The sequence below is a fragment of the Salvelinus sp. IW2-2015 genome, unplaced genomic scaffold (assembly GCF_002910315.2).
Source record: "Salvelinus sp. IW2-2015 unplaced genomic scaffold, ASM291031v2 Un_scaffold463, whole genome shotgun sequence".
NCBI classification, from domain to species: domain Eukaryota; kingdom Metazoa; phylum Chordata; class Actinopteri; order Salmoniformes; family Salmonidae; genus Salvelinus; species Salvelinus sp. IW2-2015.
The window spans coordinates 327,661-353,418 of NW_019942557.1; the positions used below are offsets into that span (position 1 = coordinate 327,661).

Sequence of the window (25,758 nt, forward strand, 5' to 3'; positions counted from 1 at the left end):
CTAAATCACACCGGAGCGACAGTGGGACTCAACGGGTTACCCGGACTATCTGCATTGAACCCCCTTTGCACTAACTCTTTTGACTCATACGCTGCTGCTACTGCTTATTATTTACCCTGTTACCTAGTCACTTTACTACTACCCATATGTACATATCTGTATATACTGTATTGTATTCTATACACTGAATGTTAAACAGCCATCTAAAGCACATCAGAGGCGGCTGCCTATAGACATAGATTAGGAATCACCGGCCACTTTAAGGAAATGAAACACTAGCCACTTTAATAATGTCTCCATATCTTGCATTACTCATCTCATATGTTTAAACTGTACTCTATACTATTCTACGGTATCTTAGTCACTTTAATTGTGTGTAAATATTGCATCACCCATCTCATATCTACAGTTGAAGTCGGAAGTTTACATACACTTAGGTTGGAGTCATTAAAACTCGATTTTCAACCATTCCACAAATGTCTTGTTAACAAACTATCGTTTTGGCAAGTCGGTTAGGACATCTACTTTGTGCATGACACAAGTCATTTTTCCAACAATTGTTTACAGACAGATTATTTCACTTATAATTCACTATCACAATTCCAGTGGGTCAGAAGTGTACATACACTAAGTTGACTGTGCCTTTAAACAGCTTGGAAAATTCCAGAAAATTATGCCATGGCTTTAGAAGCTTCTGATAGGCTAATTTACATACTTTGAGTCAATTGGAGGTGTACCTGTGGATGTATTTAAAGGCCTACCTTCAAACTCAGTGCCTCTTTACTTGACATCATGGGAAAATCAAAAGAAATCAGCCAAGACCTCAGAAAAAAAATTGTAGACCTCAGAAAAAAAAATGTGGACCTCCACAAGTCTGGTTCATCCTTGGGAGCAATTTCCAAATGCCGGAATGTACCACGCTCATCTGTACAAACAATAGTACGCAAGTATAAACACCATGGTACCACACAGCCGTCATACCGCTCAGGAAGGAGACGCATTCTGTCTCCTAGAGATGAACGTACTTTGGTGTGAAAAGGTCAAATCAATCCCAGAACAACAGCAAAGGACCTTGTGAAGATGAAGGAGGAAACAGGTACAAAAGCATCTTTATTCACAGTAAAACGAGTCCTTATATCGACATAACCTGAAAGGCCGCTCAGCAAGGAAGAAGCCACTGCTCCAAAATCGACATAAAAAAGCCAGACTGGAGTGGCAGCATCATGTTGTGGGTGTGCTTTGCTGCAGGAGGGACTGGTGCACTTTACAAAATAGATGGCATCATGAGGGAGGAAAATGATGTGGATATATTGAAACAACATCTCAAGACATCAGTCAGGAAGTTAAAGCTTGGTCGCAAATGGGTCTTCTAAATGGACAATGACCCCAAGCATACTTCCAAAGTTGTGGCAAAATGGCTTAAGGACAGCAAAGTCAAGGTATTGGAGTGGCCATCACAAAGCCCTGACCTCAATCCCATAGAACATTTCTGGGCAGAACTGAAAAAGCATGTGCGAGCAAGGAGGCCTACAAACCTGACTCAGTTACACCAGCTGTCAGGAGGAATGGGCCAAAATTCATCCAACTTATTGTGGGAAGCTTGTGGAAGGCTACCCGAAACTTTTGACCCAAGTTAAACAATTTAAAGGCAATGCTACCAAATACTAATTGAGTGTATGTAAACTTCTGACCCACTGGGAATGTGATGAAAGAAATAAAAGCTGAAATAAATAATTTTCTCTACTATTATTCTGACATTTCACATTCTTAAAATAAAGTGGTGATCCTAACTCACCTAATACAGGGAATTTTTACTAGGATTAAATGTCAGGAATTGTGAAAAACGGAGTTTAAATGTATTTGGCTAAGGTGTATGTAAACTTCCGACTTCAACTGTATGTACTGTATTCTATACTATGCCACTGTATCTTAGTCCAATGCCGCTCTGATTATATGTATATATTATTAATCCAGTCTTTACTTCGATTTACGTGTATATGTTGTGAAACTGTTGGATATTACTTGTTAGATGTGCAGAGGCACATGCTGTATCCCCTGCACACCGAGTCGGTACTGATACCCTGTGTATACACTGAGTATACAAAACATTAGGAACACCTTCCTAATATTGAGTTGCACCCCTCAGAACAGCTTTAATTCGTCGAGGCATGGACTCTACAAGGTGTCGAAAGCGTTCCAAAGGGATGCCGGCCCATGTTGACTCCAATGCTTCCCACAGTTGTGTCAAGTTGGGCGCAGCTGTCTAAGGCCCTACATCTCAGTGCTAGAGGCAACACTACAGGCACTGGTTCAAATCCAGGCTGAATCACATCTGGCCATGATTGGGAGTCCCATAGGGCGGCGCACAATTGGCCCAGCGATGTCCGGGGTAGGCTGTCATTGTAAATAAGAATTTGTTCTTAACTGACTTGCCTAGTTAAATAAAAGTTGTGTGGGTGGTGGACCATTCCTTATACAAACGGGAAACTGTTGAGCGTTAAAAATCCATCAGCGTTGCAGTTCTTGACACACTCAAACCTTGCACCTACTATCATACCCCATTCAAAGACACTTCTATATTTTGTCTTGTCCATTCACCCTCCGAATGGCACACATTAACAATCCATGTCTCAATTGTCTCAAGACTTAAAAATCCATCTTTAACCTGTCTCCTCCCCTTCATCTACAATGATTGAAGTGGATTTAACAAGTGACATCAATAAGGGATCAAAGCTTTCACCTGGTCAGTCTATGTCATGGAAAGAGAAGGTGTTCCTAATGTTTTGTACACTCAGTGTATAGCCAAGTTATCATTACTCAATCTGTATTTAGTCCTTGTGTTATTATGTTTCTATTATTTTTCTCTCTGCATTGTTGAGAAGGGCCCATAGGTAAGCATTTCACTGTTAGTCTACGACTGCTGCTGTTTTACGAAGCATGTTAGATGATCTGATTTGAGAATGGTCAATTTCATTACATTTACTAATCTTTACACAATTATTTTTTCAACGCTTTGAATAGACATCATAACGTAATAGACCACAGTCAGGTAGCCTAGCGGTTAAGAGCATTGGACCAGTAACCAAAAAGTTCACTGGTTTGAATCCCCTTGTCGACTAGCTGAAAAATCTGCCAATGTGCCATTGAGCAAGGCAGTTAACCCTAGTTGCTGTGGATAAGAGTGTATGTTAAAATGTCAAATGAGAGGTCTAGGGTTGCAAAAATTATGTTACCTTTCCCAAAATTCACAGGTTTTACAGAAATCCTGGTTAATTTATTCCAGGAATACGCAGGAAATCTGGAATACTCCAACCAGGATGTTTGGGAAAGTTACTGGAATTTTGCAACCCTAGCTTGGACCATAACCAAAAAATGTCTAAAAATGAATTCAAATTTACATTCTACAGTAATACCCCAAAAATATATTTAAGTGATCAAACATGTTTGACATTTAAAAGTGGCAGTCACCAGAAGTTATTTTGCATCCGAATGCATTTTATATCGAGCTATGTCTAGCGATAAGAGGAATACATGTATTTCAGTTTATTTGTTGACAACGATAGGGGAGAGTGGGGTAAGTTGAGCCAAATGGGTAAGTTGAGCCACCCTTGTTTGTAGGAAACAATACACAAAGTGAATCATTTGACCAAATATTTAGGAAGAGGTCATCATTTCATGGAGTCTCTGAAGGAAGAAACCACATTGGAAAAAGTGGTGAACAACAATAAACCTAGCATAAAAGTGCATACTTGTAGCTGTGTTTGCTAATATAGTCAAAATGTTTGCCTTGGGGTAAGTTGAGCCAATGGCCATGGGGTAAGTTGAGCCAATGGCCATGGGGTAAGTTGAGCCAATGGCAAGTTGAGCAAATTAAAGTGTTTTCTTCCTAGGCATAATGCAAGACATTATCGCTGGGATATGAAGTAACAACAGGATGTTAAAAGTGTTTTAACAAGTACAAAGTGATTTTTAGGTGTTAAACCTGTGTTAAAAGAAAATTAAAATAATTAAAAGACAAAAAGCGATTGTGATTGTGTTGAATTGTGTTTGGGAAATTAAGACAGACATGGCTTTAAAAAGGTGGTGGCAATATTTAATTCAGTACGCGGCTTAATTTATCCTGTCCCGTGGCTCAACTTACCCCATACTCGGGGTAAGTTTTGCTAAAACACTTTTTCTGAACAAGCTATGCTTTCAAAACTGTAATGTTTACATGAATTTTGATTATTTTCAGGGATACACAACATCCTGAAATATATATAGGTATTTTTGTTAGAAATAATACTATATATTCCTTGATGGAGTGATGCTGAATCTAAAGAATGGCTTAACTTACCCCACTGCCCCCTCAACTTACCCCATTGTCTCTCAACTTACCCCAATGTCAACTCAACTTACCCCACTCTCCCCCACTGTGAATACTTATTTCATCACTCTAAAGGATATGAAAATAGGGAAATTGAGGATTGAGGATTCCAAACTGGAAAAAGAAGTGGCAATATGCAGGTATAATGCCAAATGTCATAACTTTTTCACAATGCAGTAGTTACATATCTGCAATAATTTAACATATAGCTATACGGCCATGGTTATTTACATAGTCTATGCAATATATATATATATAAGAAAGTGACATCATATTCGTTGTTGACCTGTTCCTGTCAATCAGTGCAAAGTCATAAAAACAAAAACAGAAGAAGAATTACATCCTCAAATACTTGTATAAAAATAGACAATTGTTGAAAATTATAAACTGTACCACCCCAAATATCTCTTACGAAGTATAGATTATGCATTTATCTTTTAAAAACATGGTTTAGCCATATAGCTGATGATGATGCATACAGAAGCCAGTTGAGCATCTCACTTTTAAAATTGCAACAAGCATACATAAACTGCATATTTACATAGTTGTTGGCACAGAGATTGGATAACTAAAAAAAAAAAAAAAGTTTCTCAAAGCGAGACTGTAATTGATCCAGAATAAACAAGCTAACGGAATACCTATTGCTTTTACGCTGTTAAGGGAAGCCTTTGCATGTCTGTATAGTTTCAAAAGATAGATCCACATATTTTTTCCAACATGAGCACAGCTTGCCCCAATGCAACAAGCAATTACTCAACCAGTCAAGGAAGAAAATCAAGTCATTCAAAACTGGGTGAACGTGGTACGTTTCTCAAGAACTTCAAGGTAGTCGGGATCACTATGAAGCTTGGCTTTCAGTTCCCAGTACTCACTTATGTTCGGTTCAACATAAACAGCACTCGGTGCTGTGCAATACAATATTGTCTGCTGTATGCTTTCTGGGTGCGTGTATTGATGTCTGACATTAAAGTCTGAGTTATACTGATTTGATGAATGGGCAGTATGCCTGCATGGTAAAGTATTGCTGTAGGGTGACGGCTTGTCTGGGTCTAGGACATCGTCTTGTAAAGGGGAGTGTTTGTTGAGTGGAGTACTAACACCGTACTCGGCGCTTATTGCGTTAATACCCACCTCTTCTTCCGAGTGATTATTCAGAAACGCCACATTCAACTGATCAAAGTCTCTGTGCCCATCCACTGATTTGTTCTCCATTGGCCTATACACCGTGGGGCTATACACCGTGGGGCTATAGACTGTGTTTTTGCACGTTTGTTCAGTGGGAGAGGGGATGTACTCATACACATGCCCTGCAGACGCCCTGACTTTTGGAATAGATCCCTTTTTGTAAAGACCGTACTCCATGTTCAGCGAACTAATGCACGCGTTCATGGAGTTATTCTGCTCATTTAGTGTCTTTTGACGTCTCTTCTTCACAGCCGCAAACAGTCCTGCAGCGACAAACACCGAAACGATGAACATCAGGAGCAAGGCAAGGATCGTAACAGACAGAGGAACACTGTTGATCTGTGTGTCGTAATCTAATGATGTTTCTATGGTGATGGTGCTGCCGGGAACAGATTCTTCTGAAGGTGGGATCATGGACGCAAGGATATCAGAGTTATTAAGGCAGGAAGGAGTTGTCTTAATGTATCGCATATCCTCCCCGAACAGCCTCTTAGGGGAGCCACAGATGACATTGTCCACAACCGTGCCGCTGCTGAGCTGTTCCAGCCACATCTTCATCTTCACGACGGAGCAGCCGCAATCCCAGGGGTTCTCGAACAAGTCTACCTGCACCAGTGATGTCAGTTGACCCAACACGCCACTGACAGGCAGACTGCGGAGGTGATTATTACGAAGATTTAGTCTGGCCAATGTCAACCCATTAAAGATTCCCTGGGGTAAGGTCTTCAGGAGGTTATTATTCAGGAAGAGCAGCTGAAGGTTGGAGACATGCTGAAAGGTGTCTGAAACAATTTCTCTAATGACATTGTATTCTAAATATAGGAACTGCAGACTCTCTAATCCAAAGAACATATCGACTGTGAGACGGTCTATCAAATTCCCATTCAAGTACAGCCTGCGTAAGTGTGTTAAATCGCCAAAGGCTCTGTCATGGATGTGAGCGATCCGATTGTTGCCAAGGTGAAGCAAATCTAATCCAATCATTTCAACGAAATCTGATCTCCGCACCACGGGGATAAAATTCCCTGTGAGATACATCTTTTTGGGATGGTAGGGTTTGGGATTTAAGTCAGAGATGTGCTCAATCTTTCTCTCTTGGCAGTTAACGTTCAGACCGAGGTCTGAAATTTGGAGATTGCACGTACAGGCAGTAGGACAGTCCAAAGGCATTGGGGATTTGGTTTGATATGAAACGATTTGACCGTAGTTTTGCGGTTTATTGGAGGGAATGCGAGATGTGGGTTTTGACTTTAACTTGCCTGACTGGCGAGGTCCCTTGGTGGGCCTTGACCGGGATGTGAACGAGGCTGTGACTGAGGCTGGTGTGGTCCTAAAGTATGCATCAGTGGTCTGATGTGCCCGGGGACGCATCTCATACTCTGCAATAGCTCTCCTGGGGCACAGTTCCTGTTTAGAGACTTCATCAAGATCTCTCCCATGAAGCCGGAATGGAAACTCACAGACCACGTCACCCACTAAAGCGGTGTAGGATATGCTCTCGAGCCAGGCCTTTAGAGCAATCAGCTCACAAGAGCAGTTCCATGGGTTCTCCTCTAGTTGTAATTCCATAATGCTGTCCATGTGTTCCAAAAGACCCGAATAAGGGAACAGTTTCAGTTGATTCCCCCTCAGGTCAAGGTGAGTCAAAGGGACATGTTGGAAAATGTCAGTGGGAAGAGTAGAAATGATGTTGTCGTTTAAAATCAGGACCTCCAGACGACGCAGTTTGCTGAAGGCTTTTCGCTCGACATGGGCGATGGAATTGTAGTCTAGCTGAAGATATTCCAGACTTTCAAGGCCAATGAAAAGATCTTCCGTCAAGGCATCGATTTTGTTATTGTTGAGATGTAATCTTTTTAATCCCTGAAGTCCATTAAAAGCTCCTGATTCAACTGTGGATATGTCATTGTTGCCCAGATGCAATATTGTAAGCCCATTGTATTCAACAAAGTCATTGGTGGAGAGCCTCTTCAAAAGGTTCCCTGTGAGCAGTAAATGATAAGTTGTGAAGTACACAGGGCTAACTTCAGAGAGATCGACTATTCCTCTACTTTCACAGCCCACAGTCAGTATCCCCTCTTTCTCCTCACAGGCACACAATCTTCGACATATCTCTCCATAATTGTCAAACATCTCAACGATGCCCACTGATGTAGTCACCAACAATAGGATTACAATCCAGTGATGCATTATCCCTGTGTTGATGGCTAAACTCACACTGTTGTGCTGCCGAAGTAATCTAGAAGAAGAAGACAAAGAGGTCATCTGACTAAACATGCTTTAACTTCATACTCATGAGTCCTCAAACAGCCTGTAATTAGGAAGAGCACCTGCCCAAAGGTGACTTCTGGTTGCCACAGAATGACCCAAACTAACTGAAGGAGAAAAAGAACAGGATTCCAAATGAAAAACCTTGACATTAATTAAACTCCACTAACACCAGTCAGTACCATATCATGTAAATGAATAGTGAACAAGGGCCCACCAATAGTCCATACTCCAGCCCAGTGTGAAAACATTAACTATTCAATTATTATCATATTATTATTATTATCAAAATAAGGAAAACATGTCATAGGCAACCAAATAGCATTGATGTTCAAAACCAACAATCAAAACAATGTATACACTTATTTGGAAAAAGATGATGGTTATTGCCACATAAACGTAGCATCAGCATACAATGCAAACAGTCCCATGTCACATCTACATAGTATAATCCTATTTAGAAATTCTTACCTCACTCACTGGTAAATATGAACGTTCCTTGTTCGGTATGACAACGTATGCTCCATTGTACGACTTACTAATGTTCTACGACGCCTGTTTATTATGAACACGTTTGCCTCCTCTAATGCACCAAAGAGGATGAAAAGAAATGCTGATCAACCATAACTGCCAAATGCATTTCTCTTTTCATTACGCGTTGTGCCGGGAGGACAAAGCTATGCCTGGTAACAAAGTTGCTTATTCGGTCTCCCTGGATGAATTGCTCTGTCTCTCTCTCCCTCTCCCTCTCTCTCTCTCTCCCTCTCTCTCCGCCTCTCTCTCTCTCCCGCTCTCTCCCCCTCTCACTCTCTCTCTCTCCCTCTCTCTCTCGCTCTCTCCCCCTCTCACTCACTATCTTTCTCTCTGTCTTTCACATACAAACACGAATCCTGTAAAAATCCTTGATCGCACCTGCAATAACTGCCGTTTGTAGGGTGTTACCCTGACTACTAAATTTTTCATGAACATAAAAAGGAATCATCGGTTGACCTGTCACTACGCTCAACTTTTATACTGCACACAGATACACCTCCCTGGCATTTCTTAGCAAGTAGCCTGCAATTTGCTGCCTTCAATCAATGAGCTACTATCAAGGAGCATAGGATACGACCATATGACGATAAACCTAAAGATAATATGCACACCGAATTCTAACATTTTGCAAGTGTCCTCCATTCACCCACCAAAGTCTGTGAAATGTCACGTAATTTACGTAATGCAATACAGACGCAAAGATACACAATTAAATGGACGTCTTACCCAGTTACACCTCCAAAAGGCGTTACACTGCATGGATACGGATACTGTCCAAACGTGGTCAGTAATTAGTTGGTGTTACCATGTTTCACACCCTGAGCGGTTAAATCTGAGGACCGTCATTCGTTTATTCACAAAATAATGAGACTAGCAGGGAAACCGCGATTTACGGTTCCTCCGTTTTGTTGGAGAAGCAGCTGTAAAGACACAATGCCACCAGCACACTGAAAAATGTGGCTCCATTTAACTTTTCACATGAAAATAATCACATAGTGTACATTCCTCTGAGGTACCTACCCCTCTTCTCCATACCCAAATACCAAAAACGTGAGAAAGAATAAGCCCCGTCAGTGTTGATAAAACGTTTACTGTTGACAGGAGAACAAGAGGAGACAATAGGACGAGGTGGATAATTTTATAATAAGGCCGTTTAATCACATGTAAAGATATCTTAGTAAAATCTTGCAGCAAGGCTCTTTCTYTCTGACTCCTAGTGAATCGTCCGGGAAAGAGYCCAGTTTCCAGAAWTGTACAGTACTARATAGACAACAAGCAAAGTAGGTAGATCTGCGAGTCCGGCCTTCCGATTGGTCGATCTGGGTCTTGGGTAGTCCTGATCAGGCCTGGTGTCCACGTTCCATTGGTTCCTGAGAGTTCTTTGTCCTGAGGTCCAACCATGGGTTGGGTGTGTCTGTGTGATTGTCATGGGGGAGGGGAATTGTGGGTGCCGTGTATATGTCCTATGTGTCCAGCATATGTCCAAGAGAAAGAGGGGATGTGTATGTTGTGTCAACTTATAGGTAATGTTGAGAAGTTGTTAAAACAAGTTACCAATATCTAATACAATTTCTTACATCAGGCTCCACTACTATAAAAATGGTATGACGTGCACTGCAATGTATTCACATTTCACAAATGCTATTTTGGGCATCTCACCTTGAACAAGTGTTGACCATGTGATATAGTGATTCACAACTCAGCATTATTAGGCCCTTTGCTTTGTGTTAATGTAGCCTATTATTACAAGAACAGTGTTTAAATAGCTTAGTTAATACAGTCCAAAGCATCCAACTGTGTCCCTCCCTGCTGTTGACAACCAGCCCTTAAATGTCACTATTTCCTTTCCTCACTATGTTCATCCAGTTTGAGCAGTGAACTAGATTATGCAGTCTTTCCTTCACGTTCATATTACCATCCTGTGCATGAAATATACAATTTCCCCCATGTCATGCATGGGATATATACTGAGAGATGAGAATTGAGGTCTCCAAACTCAACTGTTGTAGCATCCAGCCAAATAACTGATAGAAATGGCTCGGAATGAAATGGGGGATGTTTTGATAGTCTGCCTTTACAGCTTTGTCTGTTTATTAGTTTGTACCCCCACACATTAGATGTGCCTAGTCATCTTCCCTGGGGCAGCATACTGTTTACACATGAAACATTTTTGATAAAGATATCAAAGCCAACAACTATTTTTGAACAAAAATGGCGCCGGAGAGGATGGCTGACGTCTTACGTGCTCCTAACCAACTGCGTTATTTTGTTTGTTTTGTTACATTGTTTGTAACTTATTTTTTTTAAACTTATTTTGTACATAATGTTGCTGCTACCATCTCTTATGACCGAAAATTACTTCTGGACATCAGAACAGCGATTACTCACCTCGAACTGGAAGAAGAGTTTTCCTTTAACGAGTCCGACGAGTCTGACGCGAAGGATATACTGCTTTCCCGGGAACAGACCCAAATCCCTGTCATTTGCGTGAAGAAAAGATGGAGAAAAAGGAGTTGGAGGTCGGGCTGCCTTCTGAGAATTTGTAGGCGAGCGAGTACTCCCACTGCCATCCGTTCTATTGGCCAACATGCAATCATTGGAAAATAATTATCCATAAAAAATCTGCCATTTCCAGATACAATAGTAATTTACAACATTAACAGTGTCTACACTGTATTTCAAATCAAGTTGTTTAAATGGACCGAAAATTTGCTTTTCTTTCAAAAACCAGGACATTACTAAGTGACCCCAAACTTTTGAATGGTAGTGTACAGCCTGGAAGAACTATTGGATATCAGAGAGACGTCAACTTACCAGCACAACCAGCACTACGACCAGGAATACGACTTTCCCAAAGCGGATCCTTTGTCTGCACCTCCCAGGGCATTTGAACAGATTCCAGAGGCCGACCCAAAACAACACCGTCTGAAGAGAGGGTGCCGGAGCGGTCTTCTAGTGAGGCTTCGGAAGCACTGACACCACCCACCGCTTCCGAGTGTATTACTCGCTAATGTCCAGTCACTAGTTAACAAAGTTGACGAAATTAGGGCAAGAGTTGCGTTCCAAAGAGATATCCGGGATTGTAACATGCTCTGTTTCACAGCGACATGGCTAGCTGGGGACATGCTGTCGGAGTCCGTACAGCCAACGGGATTTTCAGTGCATTTCGCCGACAGGAACAAACTTCTCTCTGGTAAGAAGAAGGGCGGGGTGTATGTTTCATGATTAATGACTCAAGGTGTAATTGTAACAACATTCAAGACCTCAAGTCCTTTTGTTCACCTGACCTAGAATTCATCACAATCCAATGTATTATCTCCCAAGGGAAGTCTCCTCGGTTATTGTCACAGCCGTGGGTATCCCCCCGCAAGCGGATACCAAGACGGCCGTCAAGGAACTTCACTGGATGTTATGCAAACTGGAAACCATATATCCTGAGCCTGCATTTATTGTAGCTGGGGATTTTAACAAAGCTAATCTGAGAAAAAGGCTACCTAAATACTATCAGCATATCGATTGCAGTACACGAGCAAGTAACACACTCGACCACTGCTACTATAACTTCCGCGATGCATACGAGGCCTTCCCCACCCTCCTTTTGGCAAATCTGGCCATGACTCCATCTTGTTGCTCCCCTTCTATAGGCAGAAACTAAAACAGGAAGCGCCCGTGCAATACTGGTCTGCTCAATCGGATTCCACGCTTCAAAATTGCTTCGATCACGTGGACTAGGAAATATGTTACGGGTTCACTCAGACAGTAACATTGACGTATACGCTGACTCGTGAGCGAGTTTATATGGAAGTGTATAGGAGATGTTGTACCCACTGTGACTATTAAAACCTTCCCTAACCAGAAACCGTGGATTAATGGCAGTATTCGCGCTAAACTGAAAGCACGTACCATCGCATTTAATCATGGCAAGGCGACTGGAAACATGACCGAATACAAACAGTGTAGTTATTCCCTTCGTAAGGCAATCAAACAAGCAAAGCGTCACTATAGAGACAAAGTGGAGTCGCAATTCAACGGCTCAAACACAAGACATATGTGGCAGGGTATACAGACAATCACGGATTACAAAAAGAAAACCAGCCCTGTCGCGGACATGGACGACTTCCTCCTAGACAAATTAAACAACTTCTTTGCTCGCTTTGAGGACATTACAGTGCCACTGACACGGCCCTCTACCAAATACTGTGGGCTCTCCTTCTCTGTGGCCGACGTGAGTAAAACATTTAAATGTTTTAACCCTCACAAGGCTGCCGGCTCAGACTGCATCCCTAGCCGCATCCTCAGAGCATGCGCAGACCAGCTGGCTTGTGTGTTTACGGACATATTCAATCAATCCCTACCCCAGTCTGCTGTCCCAACATACTTCAAGAGGGCCACCATTATTCCTGTTCCCAAGAAAGCTAAGGTAACTGAACTAAATGACTATTGCCCCATAGCACTCATTATGAAGTGCTTTGAGAGACTAGTCAAGGATCATATCACCTCCACCCTACCTGTTACCCTAGACCCACCCAATTTGCATACCGCCCAATAGGTCCACAGACGATGCAATCGCCATCACACTGCACACTGCCCTATCCCATCTGGACAAGAGGAATACCTACAGTATGTAAGAATGCTGTTCATTGACTACACTTCAGCTCCCAGCTGTGCCCTGGACACCATATGTGAATTGATCGCTCCCATCTATCTTCAGAGTTCGTTCAGTTAGGTGACCTAAACTGGGATATGCTTAACACCCCGGCCGTCCTACAATCTAAACTAGATGCCATCAATCTCACACAAATTATCAAGGAACCCACCAGGTACAACCCTAAATCTGTAAACATGGGTACCCTCATAGATATTATCCTGACCAACTTGCCCGCCAAATACACCTCTGCTATTTTCAATCAGGATCTCAGAGATCACTGCCTCATTGCCTGCATCCGTTATGGGTCCGTGGTCAAACGACCACCCCTCATCACTGTCAAACGCTTCCTAAAACACTTCTGCGAGCWGGCCTTTCTAATCGACCTGGCCCAGGTATCCTGGAAGGATATTGACCTCATCCCGTCAGTAGAGGATGCCTGGTTGTTCTTTAAAAGTAATTTCCTCACCATCTTAAATAAGCATTCCCCTTTAAAAAAAAAATTGAACGAAGAACAGATATAGCCTTGGTACACTCCAGACCTGACACCCTCGACCAGCACAAAACATCCTGTGGCATACTGCACTAGCATCGAATTGTCCCCGCGATATGCAACTTTTCAGGGAAGTCAGGAACCAATACACACAGTCAGTTAGGAAAGCAAAGCTTAGCTTTTTCAAACAGAAATTTGCATCCTGTAGCTCTAACTCCAAAAGGTTCTGGGACACCGTACAGTCCATGGGGAATAAGATTACCTCCTCTCAGTTGCCCAATGCACTGAGGCTAGGAAACACTGTCACCACTGATAAATCCACGATAATCGAGAATTTCAATAAGCATTTCTCTACGGCTGGCCATGCTTTCCACCTGGCTACCCCAACCCCAGCCAACAGCTCCGCACCCCCCGCAGTGACTTGCCTAAGCCTTCCCAGCTTCTCCTTCACCCAAATCCAGATAGCTGATGTTCTGAAAGAGCTGCAAAACCTGGACCCGTACAAATCAGCTGGGCTAGAAAATCTGGACCCTCTCTTTCTAAAATGATCTGCCGCCATTGTTGCAACCCCTATTACTAGTCTGTTCAAACCTCTCTTTCGTATCGTCTGAGATTCCTAAAGATTGGAAAGCTGCCGCGGTCATCCCCCTCTTCAAAGGGGGTGACACTAGACCCAAACTGTTACAGACCTACAGTGGGGAGAACAAGTATTTGATACACTGCTGATTTTGCAGGTTTTCCTACTTACAAAGGATGTAGAGGTCTGAATTTTTATCATAGGACACTTCAACTGTGAGAGACGGAATCTAAAACAAAAATCCAGAAAATCACATTGTATGATTTTTAAGTAATTAATTTGCATTTTATTGCATGCCATAAGTATTTGATCACCTACCAACCAGTAAGAATTCCGTCTCTCACAGACCTGTTAGTTTTTTTTTTAGAAGCCCTCCTGTTCTCCACTCATTACCTGATTAACTGCACCTGTTTGAACTCGTTACCTGTAAAAAGACACCTGTCCACATACTCAATCAAACAGACTCCAACCTCTCCACAATGGCCAAGACCAGAGAGCTGTGTAAGGACATCAGGGATACAATTGTAGACCTGCACAAGGCTGGTATGGCCACAGGACAATAGGCAAGCAGCCTTGGTGAGAAGCCAACAACTGTTGGCGCAATTATTAGAAAATGGAAGAAGTGCAAGTGACGGTCAATCACCCTTGTCTGGGGCTCCATGCAAGATCTCACCTCGTGGAGCATCAATGATCATGAGGAAGGTGAGGGATCAGCCCTGAACTACACGGCAGGACCTGGTCAATGACCTGAAGAGAGCTGGGACCACAGTCTCAAAGAAAACCATTAGTAACACACTACGCCGTCATGGATTAAATCCTGCAGCGCACGCAAGGTCCCCCTGCTCAAGCCAGCGCATTTCCAGGCCCGTCTGAAGTTGCTAATGACCATCTGGATGATCCAGAGGAAGAATGGGAGAAGGTCATGTGGTCTGATGAGACAAAAATAGAGCTTTTTGGTCTAAACTCCACTCTCGTGTTTGGAGGAAGAAGAAGGAGAGTACAACCCCAAGAACACCATCCCAACCGTGAAGCATGGAGTGGAAACATTCTTTGGGGATGCTTTTCTGCAAAGGGGACAGGACGACTGCACCATATTGAGGGGAGTGGAGGGGCCATGTATCGCGAAATCTTGGCCAACAACCTCCTTCCCTCAGTAAGAGCATTGAAGATGGGTCGTGGCTGGGTCTACCAGCATGACAACGACCCAAAACACACAGCCAGGGCAACTAAGGAGTGGCTCCGTGAGAAGCATCTCAAGGTCCTGGAGTGGCCTAGCCAGTCTCCAGACCTGAACACAATAGAAAATCTTTGGAGGGAGCTAAAAGTCCGTATTGCCCAGCGACAGCCCCGAAACCTGAAGATCTGGAGAAGGTCTGTATGGAGGAGTGGGCCAAAATCCCTGCTGCAGTGTGTGCAAACCTGTCAAGAACTACAGGAAAACGTAGATCTCTGTAATTGCAAACAAAGGTTTCTTACCAAATATTAAACTTCTGCTTTTTCTGATGTATCAAAATACTTATGTCATGCAAGAAAATGCAAATTAATTACTTAAAAATCATACAATGTGATTTTCTGGATTTTTGTTTTAGATTCCGTCTCTCACAGTTGAAGTGTACCCATGATAAAAATTACAGACCTCTACATGCTTTGTAAGTAGGAAAACCTGCAAAATCGGCAGTGTATCAAATACTTGTTCTCCCCACTGTATATCCATCCTGCCCTGCCTTTCTAAAGTTTTCAAAAGCCAAGTTAACAAACAGTTATTGACCATTTCAAATCCAACCGTACCTTCTCCGCTGTGCAATCCGGTTTCTGAGCTGGTCACGGGTACACCTCAGCCACGTTCAAGGTACTAAACGATATCATAACCGCCATCGATAAAAGACAGTACTGTGCAGCCGTCTTCATTGACCTGGCCAAGGCTTTCGACTCTGTCAATCACCGTATTCTTATCGGCAGACTCAACAGCCTTTGTTTCTCAAATGACAAATTGGAGGGCCTGTTGTCTGTTGTCTGGACCTCTGGCAGTCTCTATGGGGATACGACAGGGTTCAATTCTCGAGACGACTCTTTTCTCTGTATATATCAATGATGTCGCTCTTGCTGCAGGTGATTCCTTGATCCACCTCTACGCAGACGACACCATCCTGTATACATCTGGCCCTTCTTTGGACACTGTCTTAACAAACCTCCAAATGAGCTTCAATGTCATACAACACTCCTTCCGTGGCCTCCAACTGCTCTTAATCGCTAGTAAAACTAAATGCATGCTCTTCAACCGATCGCTGCCCCCACCTACCCGCCCAACTAGCATCACTACTCTGTACGGTTCTGACTTAGAATATGTGGAAAACTACAAATACCTTGGTGTCTGGCTAGACTGTAAACTCTCCTTCCAGACTCACATTAAGCATCTCCAATCCAAAATTAAATCTAGAATCGGCTTCCTATTTCGCAACAAAGCCTCCTTCACTCACGCTGCCAAACATACCCTCGTAAAACTGACTATCCTACCGATCCTCGACATCGGCGATGTCGTTTACAAAATAGCCTCCAACACTCTACTCAGCAAACTGGATGCAGTCTATCACAGTGCCATCCGTTTTGTCACCAAAGCCCCATATAGCACCCACCACTGCGACCTGTATGCTCTCGTCGGCTGGCCCTCGCTATATATTCGTCGCCAGACCCACTGGCTCCAGGTCATTTATAAGTATTTGCTAGGTAAAGCTCCGCCTTATCTCACCTCACTGGTCACCATAACAACACCCATCCGTAGCACGCGTTCCAGCAGGTATATCTCACTGGTCATCCCCAAAGCCAACACCTCCTTTGGCTGCCTTCCAGTTCTCTTCTGCCAATGACTGCAACTAATTGCAACAATTGCTGAAGTTGGGGACTTATATCTCCCTCACTAACTTTAAGCATCAGCTATCTGAGCAGCTTACCGATCGCTGCAGCTGTACACAGCACATCTGTAGATAGTCCATCCAACTACTTCATCCCCATACTGTTTTTATTAACTTTTTTACCTCTTTTGCACACCGGTATTTCTACATGCACTTCTATCATTCCAATGTTAATTTGCTAAATTGTAATTACTTCGCTAGTATTGGCCTATTTATTGCCTTACCTCCTTACTCCATTTGCACACACTGTATATAGATTTTCCTATTGTGTTATTGACTCTACTTTTGTTTATCCCATGTGTTACTCTGTGTTGTTGTTTTTTGTCGCACTACTTTGCTTTATTTTGACCAGGTCGCAGTTGTAAATGAAAACTTGTTCTTAACTGGTCTACCTGGTTAAATAAAGGTTAAATAATAAAAAATTCAACACCATAGTGCCCTCCAAACTCATCATTAAGCTTGAGACCCTGGGTCTCGACCCCGTCCTGTGCAACTGGATCCTGGACTTCCTGACGGGCCGCCCCCAGGTGGTGAAGTTGAAAACAACATCTCCACTCCGCTGATCCTCAACACTGGGGCCCCGCAAGGGTGCGTTCTCAGCCCTCTCCTGTACTCCCTGTTCACCCACGGCTGTTTGACCATACACGCTTCCAACTCATTAATCAAGTTTTCAGACAACACTACACAGACAGTGTGGTGAAGAAGGCGCAACAGCGCCTCCTCAATATCAGGAGGCTGCAAAAATTGGGTTTGTCACCGAAAACCCTCACTAACCTTTACAGGTGCACAATTGAGAACATGCTGTCGGGCTGTTTCACCGCCTGGTACGGCAACTGCACCGCCCACAACCGCACGGCTCTCCAGAGGGTGGTGTGGTCTGCACAAATCATCACCGGGAGCAAACTACCTGCCCTCCAGGATACCTACAACACCCGATGTCACAGGAAGGCAAAAAAGATCATCAAGGACAATAACCACACGAGCCACTACCTGTTCACTCCACTTCAATCCAGAAGGCGAGGTCAGTACAGCTGCATTAGAGCTGGGACAAAGAGATTGAAAAACAGCTTCTATCTATCTCAAGGTCATCAGATTGTTAAACAGCCACTACTAGCATAGAGAGGCGGCTGCCTACCTACAGACTTGATATCATTGGCCACTTTAATAAATGGAAAACTAGTCACTTTAATAATTCCGCTTTCAGAATGTTTACATATCTCGCATTACTCATCTCATATGTATATACTGTATACTGTGTCCTTCACTATCTATTCATTACTATCTATTGCATCTTAGCTGCTCTGTCACTGCTCATCCATATATTTTATACTTATATATTCTCATCCCATTCCTTTACTAGATTGTGTGTATTAGGTTTTGTTGTGGAATTTGTTAGATATTAGGTTTTGTTGTGGAATTGTTAGATATTACCTGTTAGATTCTACTGCACTGTCAGATCTAGAAGCATTTCACTACACTCACAATTACATCTGCTAACCGTGTGTGTGTGACCAATAAAATTTGATTTGATTTGTGAAGAGGGCACGACAACACCTTTTCCCCCTCAGGACAGTGAAAAGATTTGGCATGAGTCCCCAGATCCTCAAAAAGTTATACAGCTGCACCATCAAGAGCATCCTGACCAGTTACATCACCGCCTGGTATGGCAACTGCTCGGAATCTGATCATAAGGCGCTACAGAGGGTAGTGCGTACGGCCCAGTACATCACTGGGGCCAAGCTTGCTGCCATCCAGGAAGCTTGGTTATTGTTATTTTATTGTGTTACATTCTATTAATTTTTTTTACTTTTGTTTATTTGGTAAATATTTTCTTAACTCTGCACTGTTGGTTAAGGGCTTGTAAGTAAGCATTTCACAGTAAGGTCTACACATGTTGTATTCGGCGCATGTGACAAATATGATTATTTGCATGTGATTCGATTTTTGGGGTGCTGGATTATTCATAATTGGTAGTTACTACTGGTGCAGTGCACCTGCCTCATCATCTTCATTTCACCCTAAACCTTTGCGTTTATGAAACCAGACCGTGTTCCAGGCAGCTAGAATAATTATGTGTTATACCATGTGTTATACCATGTGTTATAACATGTGTTATAACATGTGTTACACCATGTGTTATACCATGTGTTATACCATGTGTTATACCATGTGTTATACCATGTGTTATACCATGTGTTATACCATGTGTTACACCATGTGCAGTTATACATGTGTATACCATGTGTTATACATGTGTTATAACATGTGTTATCACCATGTGTTATACATGTGTTATACCATTATATATACCATGTGTTATACCATTATATATACCATGTGTTATACCATGTGTATACCATGTGTTTTACCATGTGTTACACCATGTGTTATAACATGTGTTATACACGTGTTATAACATGGTTTACACACGTGTTATACCATGTGTTATAACATGTGTTATACCATGTGTTATACCATGTGTTATACCATATATATACCATGTTTTATACCATGTGTATACATGTGTTATAACATGTGTTTTACCACGTGTTATACCACGTGTTATACCATGTGTTTTATACCATGTGTTATACCATGTGTTATAACATGTTTTACACCATGTGTTATAAACATGTGTTTACCATGTGTTATACCATGTGTTTATAACATGTGTTATACCATGTTTTATACCATGTGTTACAACATGTGTTATACCATGTGTTATGCCAGCAGCATACCACCCTGCATACCACTGCTGGCTTGCTTCTGAAGCTAAGCAGGGTTGGTCCTGGTCAGTCCTGGATGGGAGACCAGGTGCTGCTGGAAGTGGTGTTGGAGGGCCAGTAGGAGGCACTCTTCCTCTGGTCTAACAAAGATCCCAATGCCCCAGGGCAGTGATTGGGGACACTGCTCTGTGTAGGGTGCGTCTTTCGGATGGGACGTTAAACGGGTTGTCCTGACTCTCTGAGGTCATTAAAGATCCCATGGCACTTATCGTAAGAGTAGGGTGTTAACCCCGGTGTCCTGGCTAAATTCCCAATCTGGCCCTCAACCATCACGGTCACCTAATAATCCCCAGTTTACAATTGGCTCATTCATCCCCCTCCTCTCCCTGTAACTATTCCCAGGTCGTTGCTGCAAATGAGAACGTGTCCTCAGTCAACTTACCTGGTAAAATAACGGTAAAAAAATAAAAAAAAATAAAAATAATAATAATAATAATAAAATAAAAAATAAACAAAAATAAAAATAAAAATAATAAATAACAAAATTAAAAAATAACATGTGTTATATCTTTTGTTATACATGTGTTATAACATGTGTTACACCATGTGTTATACCATGTGTTATTAACATGTGTTACACCATGTGTTATAACATGTGTTATACCATTGTTATACAATGTGTTATACCATGTGTTACACCATGTGTTATACCAATGTGTTATCCATGTGTTATAACCATGTGTTACCCATGTGTTATAACATGTGTTATACCATGTGTTATAACATGTGTTTACCATATGTTATTACCATGTGTTATACATGTGTTATACATGTGTTATACCATGTTTATACCATGTGTAAACATGTGTTATACCATGTGTTATACCATGTGTTATACACCATGTGTTATACCATGTGTTATAACATGTGTTATAACATGTGTTATACCATGTGTTATACCCATGTGGTTATACCATGGTGTTTACACCAGTGTTTTATACCATGTGTTATACCATGTGTTATACCATGTGTTATAACATGTGTTATACATGTGTTTATAACCATGTGTTATACCATGTGTTAACCATGTGTTATACCATGTGTTATACATGTGTTTACCATTGTATACCATGTGTTATACATGTGTTATAACATGTGTTATACCATGTGTTTTATACCATGTGTTATACAATGTGTTATACCATGTTTATAACATGTGTTATCACCATGTGTTATACCATGTGTTATACCATGTGTTACATACATGTGTTATACTGTGTTATACCATGTGTTATACCATGTGTTATCCATGTGTTTATACCATGTGTTATACCATGTGTTTAACATGTGTTATAACATGTGTTATACCATGTGTTATACCATGGTGTTATAACCATGTGTTATACCATGTGGTTATACATGTGTTATACCATGTGTTATACCATGTGTTATATACCACTGTGTATAACCATGTGTTATATCATGGTGTTATACCATGTGTTGCTATATTCCTTCCTTGTTATTCAAGTATGTAACATTTTATAACTATAATTTTATAACTACCATGTGTATGTTTTTTTATTAACAAATACATATCAACAAACAAAAAGGTGAAACTTTTTGCATCGTCAGGTCTCCTAAAACAACGAATCATATTCATTAATAATACAACAAGTTTTGATTGGATTTTTGTTTTTCATTTTAGTTAAAGTAGTGCCAAATTATTAAAACGAATTTATAAAGTGAAAAAATATAGGTTTTTGGTGGCTATCCATCGTTATTCACATGAGAGGAAAGGAGCCAGGCAAAAACACCAATGGCAGATGTCATGCTGCATTTTAAAACCAGTATAAAAATACATGTATTGTGGCGCATCATAATTTGGGTCTGATTTGTAATAACGTTTGTGTTTCTGTGGGCTTCAGGGATTTGTACTCAGTGCATATTGAGGGCCCTTAGTATGAACAGAACCCTGTCATCCCTCTACAATCTGTGAATACATTACCATTGATGTTTGTTGCAACATCATAAGCAAACCATTAGCTTGATTTACAGCATGCATTAATGTAGTGTTTACACACCATTTTTAATGACTTTGATTGAATATTCATTATTACACGTGTGTGTGTGTGTGTGTGTGTCCGTGTCCTTGTGCACACCTGTGTGTGTGTGTGTGTGTGTTGTTTTGTTTTTCCTTTGAGGCAGATACTACACAGATAAATCATGTACGTCCGATGGGGAAGGGGAATACGTTGCACTACACTACGTGAGGCACCATGAGGCATGGCTTGAGACAGATTTCATATATTATCAAGTCTTCCATGACCCTGAGCGCACTCTGTACCTCCGCCTGGGAACACAGCGCTGTCCACCATAAAGCAGTCACAAACAAATTACTCGGAAAGTGATTGATGACTCACAATCAGGAAGAGTAGCTGCGGCTTTTGCCAAATACCAATGAGGGCCCACGTGGTCTGAGATCCACAAACCCGAGCTTCCGCGTGTCTCTGTCGCTGAGGGCTATTCTGTTAAACAAATGTTATGTGCTGTTACATATAGCAGAGAATCATGTAGAGCCGTAAGAAAGTGCCCAGCACTGTGTGATAATGAGCGCTGTACGCCAGTGATGAAGGCTCATCTGCCATAGACTGTTCTCCTAGTAGGGTTCCTATGAGAAACATAACCAAACAGAGACCACATAGAAAGCTTGCAGTAATTATGAATTTGTTCCAAACAAATGTCTGATGTTTGATTTTTATAACAATAACATATCAACTAAATTCATATGTAGTTCAAAGGAAAACTCTGATATGAATACCAAAGGCAAAATGTTGTATTTCTTTTGGAGTATTTGGCTACCTCATGGTCTGTTGAATAACTCTTTCACACGTACAGGTAGCCTAGTAGTTAAAGCGTTGGGCCTGTAACTGAAAGGTTGCTAGATCAAATCCCTGAGCTGACAAGGTAAAAATATGTTGTTCTGCCCCTGAACAAGGAACCCACTGTTCCTATACTGTCATTTGAAATAAGAATTTGTTCTTAACTGACTTGCCTGGTTAAATAAAAATACAATTGGCAGTGTAGGCTGATTATTGACATGTCAGAGGGCATACATAAGAGGTTTATTTGATTGAGGACTGTAAGTTGTGTGCAGTTTGTTACCCAACAAAGTCAGAAAAGATGACTCAGCCCACATAAAGGAAGTCCAAAGTTTTTTGGCACTGGTTCCCCCACAGCAACTTTGTAAATCTCAACTCCAAGGTTTCATATCTCACTGTGGAACAGGAAGAGCTGGGGGGGGGGGGGGGGGGGGTATGAATTGTGCTGGTGTAATGTGACAAATGAGACATATAGGCCTATCTCCTAGTGTCTAGCCCCATGGAACAAAACAGCACAGTGCACTCATGTAACCATCAACCATCCCTTAGGGGACCTACTGGATGGCAGGACTACAGCTCTCTACATGCAGGTAAGTACCTCTATGAGGACTATGTACAAGGACTATTTTAGTCTGTTAAATAAATGAACACTGCCATGTTAACCTGAGGATGGAGAGAGCCTGTTAAATACTGCCATGTTAACCTAGATGGAAAGAGCCTGTTAAACACTGCCAGGTTAACCTGAGGATGGAGAGAGCATGTTAAACACTTGCAGTTTAACGCTGAGGATTGGAGAGAGCCTGTTAAACACTGCCAGGTTAACCTGAGGATGGAGAGAGCATGTTAAACACTGCCAGGTTAACCTGAGTGGAGAAGAGCTGTTAAACACTGCCAGAGTTAACCTGAGGATGGAGAGAGCATGTTAACACTGCCAGGTTAACCTGAGGATGAGAGACATGTTAAACACTGCAGGTTAACCTGAGGATGGAGAGAGCATGTTAAACACTGCCAAGTTAACCTGAGGATGGAGAGAGCATGTTAAACACTGCAGGTTAACCTGAGGATGGAGAGAGCATGTTAAACACTGCCAGGTTAACCTGAGGATGGAAGAAGAGCATGTTAAACACTGCCAGGTTAACCTGAGGATGGAGAGAGGCATGTTAAACACTGCCAGTTAACCTGAGGATGGAGAGCGCATGTTAAACACTGCCAGCTTAACCTGAGGATGGAAGAGCCTGTTAAACACTGCCAGGTTAACCTGAGGATGGAGAGAGCCTGTTAAATACTGCCAGGTTAACCTGAGGATGGAGAGAGCATGTTAAACACTGCCAGGTTAACCTGAGGATGGAGAGAGCATGTTAAACACTGCCAGGTTAACCTGAGGATGGAGAGAGCATGTAAACACTGCCAGGTTAACCTGAGGATGGAGAGAGCATGTTAAACACTGCCAGGTTAACCTGAGGATGGAGGAGCATGTTAAACACTGCCAGGTTAACCTGATAATGGAGAGAGCATGTTAAAACATGCCAAGTTAACCTGAGGATGGAGAGAGCATGTTAAACACTGCCAGGTTAACCTGAGGATGGAGAGCGCATGTTAAACACTGCCTTAACCGATGAGATGGAAAGAGCCTGTTAAACACTGCCAGTTAACCGAGGATGGAGAGAGCCTGTTAAACTTGCCAGGTTAACCTGAGGATGGAGAGAGCATGTTAAACACTGCCAGGTTAACCTGAGGATGGAGAGAGCCTGTTAAACACTGCCAGGTAACCTGAGGATGGAGAGAGCCTGTTAAACACTGCCAGGTTAACCTGAGGATGGAGAGAGCATGATAACACTGCCAGGTTAACCTGAGGATGGAGAGAGCATGTTAAACACTGGTTAGGGTTGAGGTTACATCAGCTGTGGTAGAACTAGTTATGATATACAACAGCGCCCTCTGCTGATGTGTTATTTATTGATATACAAAGACAGACAGACAGACAGACAGACTCAGACAGACAGGAGACAGATGGACAGACAGGCAGACAGACAGATGGCCAGACAAACAGGCAGGCAGGCAGCAGTTAGGCAGGCAGCAGGCAGGTAGGTAGACAGACAGACAAGGACAGACAGACAGACAGACAGACAGACAGACAGACAGACAGACAGACAGACAGACAGACAGACAGACAGACAGACAGACAGACAGACAGACAGACAGACAAAGGAGACAGATGGACAGACAGGCAGACAGACAGATGGCCAGACAATCAGAAAGGCATATAGATAGACAGACAGACAGACAGACAGACAGACAGGCAGGCAGGCAGGCAGGCAGGCAGGCAGGCAGGCATATCTATCTATATGCCTTTCTGATTGTCTGGCCATCTGTCTGCCTGTCTGTCCATCTTGTCTCCTGTCTGTCTGTCTGTCTGTCTACCTACCAGGCAGATGGATTAACAGACAGACAGGCGGGCAGGCGGGCAGACAGACAGACGGATAAACAGACAGCAGACAGACAGACAGACATGCCTGTCTGTCTGTCTGTCTGCCTGTCTGCCTGTAGCTAACCAACAACTGTAACAATGTATTTGACAGACAACAAGTGCTCATTGTCAAAATTATATATCTGTTTTCAATAACGTTGGAGACTAAATAGTTTAGATGTTGTCAACAATCTAACGGAACCCGTCTGTTTGCTTTATAGTTGCGGAAAATCTGTTTGTTGCTAAACAACCAACCTGTCTATACCACATCAAACCACTCCTCGTCCCCATCTTCTGAAATCCTCCCAACGACAGAACCAGATAAATCATTCTACATTATTCGCCCAAAAGCTTGAAGATATTTGTGACAAATTGTTAAAGGGGACAGGATTTAACATAAATGGAGACAATATTGTAGTCAGTACAAGTACGATTTGTGTACAAGAGGCAGATTTCATTGCTGTTGAAGCTGCATACAAACAGATTTCAATGTAGACGATCATCAAGGACAACAACCACTCGAGCCACTGCCTGTTCACCCCGCTATCATTCAGAAGGCGAGGTCAGTACAGGTGCGTCAAAGCTGGGACCGAGAGACTGAAAAACAGCTTCTATCTCAAGGCCATCAGACTGTTAAATAGCCATCACTAGCACCTTAGAGGCTGCTGCCCGATATTCACAGACTTGAAATCACTGGCCACTTTAATAA

General features: G+C 42.3%; 1 protein-coding gene across 1 annotated transcript; it reads right to left on the bottom strand.

The window, feature by feature from the left end:
* Window positions 1-4,071: 4,071 nt before the first annotated feature.
* On the bottom strand, window positions 4,072-7,777 carry LOC112068346 (SLIT and NTRK-like protein 5). Its single transcript, XM_024135465.2, has one exon. It carries the CDS (start codon window positions 7,739-7,741, stop codon window positions 5,150-5,152), a length of 2,592 nt encoding a protein of 863 aa, XP_023991233.1. The 5' UTR covers window positions 7,742-7,777; the 3' UTR covers window positions 4,072-5,149.
* Window positions 7,778-25,758: the final 17,981 nt, after the last annotated feature.